The sequence below is a fragment of the Abramis brama genome (genome assembly GCF_963993115.1).
Source record: "Abramis brama genome assembly, chromosome: 4".
In the NCBI taxonomy this organism is placed as follows: domain Eukaryota; kingdom Metazoa; phylum Chordata; class Actinopteri; order Cypriniformes; family Leuciscidae; genus Abramis; species Abramis brama.
The window spans coordinates 1,802,101-1,811,356 of record NC_139966.1 but is presented as its reverse complement, the minus strand read 5'-3'; the positions used below and the strand labels follow the sequence as shown (position 1 = coordinate 1,811,356).

The 9,256-nt window shown below is 41.2% G+C and overlaps 1 protein-coding gene and 1 long non-coding RNA gene across 2 annotated transcripts; both read left to right on the top strand.

The window, feature by feature from the left end:
- Window positions 1-1,272: 1,272 nt before the first annotated feature.
- On the top strand, window positions 1,273-3,095 carry LOC311081448 (uncharacterized protein; the record flags this gene model as incomplete). The annotated part of the gene is made up of 1 exon (XM_084111985.1): window positions 1,273-3,095. Exon 1 carries the CDS (start codon window positions 1,494-1,496, stop codon window positions 3,093-3,095), a length of 1,602 nt encoding a protein of 533 aa, XP_083968111.1. The 5' UTR covers window positions 1,273-1,493.
- A 1,399-nt stretch (window positions 3,096-4,494) lies between these two features.
- Window positions 4,495-4,981, top strand: LOC311081582. Its single transcript, XR_014605933.1, has 3 exons — window positions 4,495-4,618; window positions 4,690-4,752; window positions 4,850-4,981. It is a non-coding gene; the product is annotated as an uncharacterized lncRNA (long non-coding RNA).
- The last annotated feature ends 4,275 nt before the right edge of the window (window positions 4,982-9,256 follow it).

Sequence of the window (9,256 nt, the reverse complement as noted above, 5' to 3'; positions counted from 1 at the left end):
TTAGGTCGAACAAACCTACGCAGACCAGAACCACCAAAAGGGCCCTGGGAGTCCTTACAATTGGATTTCATTGGTCCGCTTCCCAGTGCCAAGGGAGGGTATCGCTATTGCCTCGTGATAATTGACAAATTCTCAAAATGGGTTGAAATAATTCCCACTCGCAATAATACAGCAAACACCGTGGCACGTGTGATGGCGAACCAAATCATCCCTCTTTGGGGAGCACCCATCCAAATTGAATCAGATCAAGGGACTCACTTCACTGGACAAGTCATGAAAAATATGTGCAAAATGTTGAACATCAAGCAAAAATTTCACATCCCATACAGGCCGCAAAGCTCTGGTATGGTTGAACGTGCGAACCGCACCATCAAAGAAAATATTGCTAAGCAAATAGCTCAACACCAAAACAGGTGGAGTGATGCTTTACCCACTGTTCTGACTGTGTTGCGAGCAACCCCATCAAAAGCTACAGGCATCAGCCCATATGAGCTTATGACTGGAAGGGTGATGAAGTTACCCATTGATCCAGAAATTTCCCCAGCAGACCTGGGGCCCCTCATGCTCGCAACTCAGCAGACGGTGTTGGTGCAATTGCAAGAAAGGCTGAAGGTGCTGCACGCCCAGGCTGGGCTGAAACAACAACAGTCAGACCTGACAAATGATGCACAATTTAACCCAACCTCTGAAACAACATTTTCAGAAGGAGACATTGTGATGGTACGCGTTTTTGTAAAACAAAACGCATTTTCCCCTAGATGGCATGGGCCCTATGAAATTAAAGCTGTTTGCAACAGTTGTGTGGCCGTGACCATCAGAGGAAAATTAAGATGGTACCACATGTCCCAGTGTAAACGGTTCAAAGGTTCAGTGAATTAATTATGATCTTTTTCCTTTATAGGACAGTCATCGCAATTCCATGGAGGCCAGATGCCAGGGCGGTGTCCGGACCCACCTGCATCGAATTGGGACAACGAGTCACACTCGCACACACCTTAGGATGCGGTAGATGGGTATGGAAATATATTAAGGGGCCATCCACATCATACATTCCAGTCACATACAAAGAAATAGTCGTATGGCCCCCCGGATTAGCACCGGAACCAAATTGTGTAACAAAAATATGCTGTAAGACAGGTTCTACCCATCTTCCAGACAAAAACTTCACAAGCTACACACGTGCACCAAAATTTCACCACAACATTACCGCCTGGTACCAACTTGAAGAATTCCCAGATTCAAATATTGGTAACATGCACACACTATATGAAAATAACAACCATGGAGGAGATCCAAAAAAATGTTATTCCACTAAGGATCTCCAACCAACCACATATAGGTGCACACACACTACAACACATAACAATACACATTTAAAGTTTACTGAACTTCTTTTCAATCTAACAAATAAGGTATCCAACAATAATTTTAAAAGATTTGTTTGGACTGGCCGAAAAGAAGGAACCTACTGTGTGGGAAAATGTGAGGCAAATATGGATAATTTCACTAGCCCTCACAATTGTTCATGGACTTTACACCATTGCTTTAATTTAACCACATGTGGTTACAAAAAACCCACACAGTGTCCGAAATTGTATACCACCCCTCCAGGTGGCATAATCAAAGGAAATGTAAATAAGACTTTACTACATGATGTCAATCTTGTGATAACACATGTCACGTATAACATCTCCAATGTGTTATCTGCTTATGTAAAACACTGCAACTTTAATGATAAGACGTATACATGGCTACAGTCACGCATCGATGATTTAATTTCTGATTACAAAAACAGACTTGCAGTTCAAATTCCATCTGCTCGTACCAAACGAGACCTGTTCGGAAATATAGCAGGCCTTTTTGGCTCAGTTAATTCTATATCCAACACTTACAAAATAACAGGTCAATCTCAATATTCAACTTGGTTGGCAAATCAGGTAGCTACTGGTTTTCAACACATCACCAATAGTAACGAAAACATTATCAAAGCGGTCAGATCTGAGGCGCAGGCGCTTCTGACGACCAGTCAATCAATTTTCAGTCAGACCCGTACCATCGAGCATGACTTAGCCTGTAGATTGTATGCACAAGATTTGTTTACTGCAACAAGACAAGAGATTTTAGATCTTCGTCTACATAAAACACCTAGGCATGTTTTAAATGATCTTATTGAAATTTTAGATCTGCATAGATGGCTTGCATCAGAGAGAATGAAAAATATTAAGTATTCTGAACTGCTTTCAACATTAATGATGTATACTGGAAATGAATGTCTTGGCTGTATTGGGTTCTTTGCCACTTTCCCTCTAATTCACCCAGATCAAATTTATCTAAATTCCACTACCATACGCTCTATTGGCGTGGTAGTGAGAGATCAAATTATAAAATGGGATCATCTGACGGGGTATATGACTTTGAAGGGCACTGAAACCTTGTTTAGCACTCACACCTGTTGTCATGAAACATCTAGTTACATTATCTGTACCTGCAACACTCTACAACCCTTTTCTTCCAATGATTCTAAGCTCATTAATGTTCAGTCATTGCATGGTCATTCTGATGCTGTTCAAGTGTCTCACACACAGTGGTGCGTCGTCAGTGAGATGAATTCCTTCTCCTATGGAGGTCTGACCTGCCCTGCGAACCACACGTTCTGTTTGGAAGTGAAAGAGGACTTTTCAATGGGTCAGATAAACATCCTGGGGAGGGTACCGATGGACGTGGACGTTTCTCCCTGGTGGGAGGACACTTTCTATGAACAGAGCACTCAAGCTTTGGTCAAAACAATGAACTTGGTGCAAGAAATCATCTTACAGACTGAGTACCATCTCAACCAAGCTCAAGTGGAAGCGAATCTGGCGAGAAAGACTGCAGAAATCCTGTCCAGCTCCTCTACCCGCTCAGCAAGGTATGCTTATACCTGGTGGGACTGGACGTTCCGTGGATGTGTCCTTGCCAGTGTGCTCATCTTCTTATTCACACTCTGCCAGTGCTGCTACTTCAGATGTCTTCTCCGCACAATGCACACTTCAACGAACGTGGCCATTGCGCTCAGTCCATTACAGGTACCAGCCCTATGGAAATTGCAGCCATAAGCGGACTTCATCAAATTTTGGCCCCTCAGGGACTGATCTAAATCTGCCCCAAGGGGCCAGGGGCGGAAACTGTAAGGATGGACTTTTACTAAGACTAAATTCAAGAATCCTAACCCGCAATAAAACAATAAAACCCACTAATCTGAAGAAGAGATCTATGGGTGAGAGAGCACAACACAACTTCTCCAATCTCGTCTCTTCCCCCCATGCTGGGGTCCTGACTCCTCACACTATCTTCTCCCCCCAGGCCTCATTCAGTCATGCAAAACACACACACCTACTGTCTCCAGTTGTTTTATGAGAGGTCAAAATAAATACTTCTGGTGCGAATGGTAAAGAAGTTTCATTCCTGCAGCAGCAGAACAGTCAGAACAAAGAAAACAATGCCTGTTCTTCTGATGTGGGAAGATGCCCCAATAAAGATAATAGATAACCATTTGTGTTTATCCCCCAAACTCAGGCGTGACCACTTGGGCACGAGAAAGGGTCCAGCAAAAGCTGAATAAATATTTGGGTGCTAGATGTTTATTGTTCTTTTGCTCCACTTGGGTATTTAAAAGGGGTTGGCAAACCACTCAAGGAAGCATCTGTAAACAGAACTTCCCACACTGTTGCTGTGTGTCTCTATTGCCAGGTATGCTGACTCTTTGAAACTATTTTTGATATTGCATTTTGAATGTTGTTTCTATTATATGCTGATCAGTTGTGTATTATGTATTCTTTTTAATTCTTTTTATTGGATGTTTAATTCTGCCTGGCAAAAATAAATGTTAACCTTGATTTATTCTGCATTCTTCTGAAATCATTATTTCCAGTAGATTAATGTGTAGTCTGGTGTTTCCGCAAATCTTTGTCCAGAATAGATCAAACTGAAGGCACTTTGAATGGACCATGGGGCACATCTTAGAAAAACCTTCTGATTTCTTACTATTCCCTGCCTTAGCATGTTGTATGCTGCAAATATTATAAAAATTACACCTATGGGTCTGTAGTGTGCGGCCGCATAGGGTAAAATATTTGTACTGCACCCTCTGACTATTTCAGGACTGGCTAGTTTGTGATCGTGAGCGCGCAGTCGCGACGTGACGTCTCAAAGTGACACTAGGTCCGTAATGAGCGAATATTTGAAAGTATGAGATGCCCAGAATAATTCTTGGTCTAAATTAAATCACAACTAATCTGCGGATCAGCTGTTAAGATAGACAATTGGAATAAACAAAGAGTCACTTAAAATTTGGAGTCAGATTAAATTATTCATGGAGTCAGAATTAAAATTGGAAATTAACTGTTTAATAAATTAAAGTGATTTTTCCAGAAGCGCCCGAAACGTCATACACGCTGAATTCCCTTCGAACCAAGACACTGGACACCGTCTTTGGGCCGGTGATTGGAGCTTACATGATTATTGTCTTTAGGTTTCTGTTTGCTAGACCAAGCATCCTTCCTTATTTTCCTTGTAGGCTGAAGATGAAGAGACCACTTCTGCTGTGACAGAAACAGAAAATGTGGGGAGGCCCATAGAGGTATGATGCATAGAATGCATTCCCCCTTTTTTGCACAAGAGAATAAATAAATTGTCATTGTCATTTTACAGAATATGGCAGGAGATTTTAATACAGATGAGGGTCCATCTACCTCCACACAGAATCTTAGCATTGTAAGAAATGCTCTGCAGTTCTCCTTCCTCATTTAAATATTTGGTCTGTGTTTGTATTACAGACTTTCAGTCATGTTTAATTATTCTGTCTTTCTAGTTGCCTGCCAAAGAGCTGTATAAGGTCCACCTTCAAAAGCAAATCAGAAAAAGTGACATGGAGATGGACCTCATACAGCTTCAAATGGAGGAGAAAAGGCTTAACCTAAAAAAGGCCAGACTTGAATTGCTGGAGCAATAAATACAAATGTATTTTGTTACAGGAAATAAAGAAACAATGAACAACACTTGACTGTTAACTGGTTTTAATTAAAGTGATTTTGGCAAATCATGTCTCGTACCACCCTGCCATCTCTTTGGTCTACTGGGTTCACTGGGGGTTCCTCTTGGCCATCTTCAAGAGAAGGGGGGGGGGGGGGCCCTCTCACCTCTCAGTGTGGCAATGTTGTGAAGAACAACACAAGCAGCTGTGATGTCACATGACCTTTCTGGGCTGACCCTGAGCCCACGCAGGCACTGAAACCTGCCTTCAGGATGCCTATGGTCATTTCCACCTTGACCCGTGTTCTGCTGTGGGCCAGGTTGAATTGTGCCTGTGGTCCAGGCTCAGGTTCAGGGTAGGGTGTCATCATATAGGGCAGACAAGGGTACCCTCTGTCCCCCAGCAAGTAACCATTGAAGTGTCATATAAAGGTAGTTAAAGTGTATAATTGCATAAAAAAAAATAATAATAATAAACATTGTGTAAGGCAAACCATACCCTGTTGAAATTTGTGGCACAATGATGACTCCCTAAACATTCTGGCATCATGTACAGACCCTGGCCATTTGGCTTCAACATTAGGGGTTGCATCACATATTACCTAGTTAGTGGGGACCAGTAATGAGGGTGATTTAATGGTTTAAACACCCAAACATTTAGTACCCAAAAAATCTATTATCATCTGCACATTGATGCTATAGGGATTGACTTCCTATTAACATAGTTTCCTTCATTGACTGAAGGAGCTTTAATGGGAATGTGGGTTCCATCAATGCACCCAATCACATTTGCAGTAGCAGTTTTAACATTAAGTGACATGGCATCTGACGCACAGAAGCCAATGGCACATGTCACTATGCGTATTGGCACATCCGGTCTTCATTGGCATGTGCCAGTGGATAGTGGCATGTGTCACTGACATTATTGGCATGTGTCAGTGGTGGATAGTGGCATGTGTCACTGACATCGCGACACACTGACATGACACCTGACTGACACCGAGTCGCGGAACATGTCACCGTGTTGTTGCGACACCTCCAGTACTGACTGACAGATTAATCGAACACCTATAACGTACTTACCTAATTGTGGCACAAAATCCAAAATAAATAGCCTAATTTTGTGATATTTAAAATATCAATTAAACGAATTAAAGTGCATTAATATTTTTTCAAACGTGTTATTTGTGTCACGTCTGTATTTGATTGGTATGTGCCACTGAATGTTTTGTAATACCAGTAAGTGCTACTTTATGTTGTTTATCTGGCAAAGTCACAAACTGCCCATTCTAGGAAAGACACGAAATAAATCAATCATGGGTCATTACGAATAACGTATTAACAGTCGCGCCCGTTACTGTAAACCTTTATTTTTGCGTGATGCTGCACAGACGCACGCCAGTAGGTGTCAGTATAAGTGAGTGTAACTGGCCAGCGCAAGACGTGACACAAATAACACGTTTGAAAAAAATATTAATGCACTTTAATTCGTTTAATTGATATTTTAAATATCACAAAATTAGGCTATTTATTTTGGATTTTGTGCCACAATTAGGTCGGCTATAGGTGTTCGATTAATCTGTCAGTCAGTACTGGAGGTGTCGCAACAACACGGTGACGTTCCGCGACTCGGTGTCAGTCAGGTGTCATGTCAGTGTCAGTGTGTCGCGATGTCAGTGACACATGCCACTATCCACCACTGACACATGCCAATAATGTCAGTGACACATGCCACTATCCACTGGCACATGCCAATGAAGACCGGATGTGCCAATACGCATATAGTGACATGTGCCATTGGTTTCTGTGCGTCAGATGCCATGTCACTTAATGTTAATACCTAAATTAAGTAGTGCTATGTAACTAAAATGGTCTTTCATAGAATATCATAGAATGGACAAACCCGCCACTCTGTGGAATTCCTCTTTAATGACCCTGTAACGGAGAGCAGGTCATGAAGTCTGCTGATTAAATTAATGCAGTCTAATATGCAACAACCTCTATCTTGCACCGACTGAAGCCATTCAAACATTCCAATCAACAAACAGACTTTGTTCCTCTGGAACTGTCTACAAGCAACAAATGGTCATTTTGGCTCACATGATCGGAATCTTCCTCTGATTAGTCTGGGTCCTAATCAACTTCTTGAAAACCCCATGTACAACACCTCTATTGTCTTAAGATTCGGCCACGTAGACCTAACGGCACCTCGATTTTCAGATAAATCATCGACTGCCTATCGGCAGGCACAGATCCCCCACTACTAAGTCAGTAAGAAGCCTTTTGTTTATTACCCGGCAAGCATTCGTTGACCAATAAGAGCAATCTCAGAGAACCCTCCCGGGGATTTGCTCTGGACATTTATTTACATTTAACCCTGATTTACACTTCAGAAAACAACAAGACTTTGTTGACCAGATGTGCTGACTGCTAATCTCATTAAAACACCCCGTGAACTCTTCAACTTGCATGAACTCTCCATACGGAGCACATACACACACACAGAGAGACTCATCGTATTCAAACCACGTGTAATCAAAAATCAATTTGTAAATGTTTAAAATGTATTTTCTTGAAGTGTGCATGCTCCCTTGTCCCAAATATTATGCTTATATAGCTTTATTCGTTTGTAATCAATTTGATGTGATTTTAATCGCAAGAAATCATAACTCCGTGTGTAATTCGACCAGAAAAGTGTCATTCTTGGTACCGTTTTGTTCCAAAAATTCCAATCGTTACGAATCTGTGACACAAAATAGCAGAAAATGTGTTATTTGACTAAATATCCGCAGTATTGATGATAAGAACGGAGTTATAATTCCACTAGCTAGTAATAAAGGGCGTATACACCTCGCGACGTCAGAAGGTTGGGACAATACGTTGTTAAAGACGATTGGCCGGCATACACCAGAGGGCGTGAAGCTTGGCTCCTTCAAAATCTCGCGCATCTCTCACAAACCCTGCACTCAGCCAGAGAGAGAAAGACGCCACGCCTTCCTTCCTTCCTTGGAAGCTTCGCTTTTATTTTCGTTTTATGTTCAAGTTTTACTTTCTTAAAACTACTTTACTTCAGTTGATAGTCTTCTTCAACCAACCCACGAAATCAACTTAAAGCTAAAGATCAACTTTGCTGCGTTTCCGCTCGTCTCAAGTCGCCATAGCAACCAGACGCACCCACGTGACTTTTGCTCAACACAGAGACGGACACGCACAAAGGAGGGCCAGCTTCAACACGTAACGTAGATTTCAAATTTGCAATCTGAAAGAAATACTGTTAACGTTGTCTAAGAATTACTAGAGCTGTTGGGACTTCGTTTGTTGATGACTACACTGTTTCCTGCCTTTCTTTAACTTTGCTCTAAGTCCACACACTCTCTTCCACACACACACACACACGATCTTACACACACACACATAGGCTGGGTTCCGAGACCAAACACACGTGCTAGAAGGCGTGCTTGTACACATACACTCTCACCTCATCTTACAAATCTCACACACTCCTTGATTCATTCATTCTCACTATTATTTTGCTCTCGCTGATTCTCTCTCTCTCTCCCAATTCTCTCTCTTTTCCTTCTCTCTCCACCTTTTATTTTTATCTTGTTGTATTTCGTGTTACGATCGTTATATTGTTGTTTTGTTATGCATATTTACCCCTGCGTGATTTAAAGTAGTATATGTAACCGTTAGCTTGTTTGAATAAACTTTGTTAAATCATTTGAATTGAGCTTGCCTGTTTGTTTCAATTCTGAGTCAATGGAAATGTAGATTTTTACCTCATAAACTCTACCATTATTTTACTATTAAAAGAAATCTAGAGTTGTCTAAAACACGGAGATAATTATTTTCTTGGTGGCCACAAGAAGAGTGTTGTCTATTGGTGTTAAGGACGCTAGATTTTTGTTCAGACCTTATACATTCTGTTCGCTGGACGTACAGTTTGTATAATAAATGAACTTTATTTAAACTTCTACCTCAATTCACCCAAATTGAACTTAATCTACCCGTTTATAACAGTGGTTATTACGAGAAATCGTGTAACCACTGATATAAGCCGAGGTTTAGACCTATTCTCTATTTTTGAATAATTTAATTTATGTAAGAAACATATGCATATTCCCATTGATGAATATGACCACTGCTTTGAGCTAATTAATTCCCTAACATAAAGTCAGTGTTGTTACATTATATATTGGTGGAGAATGCGGGCATTTCCAAACTCAGAGTGATACAAATTGTGCAA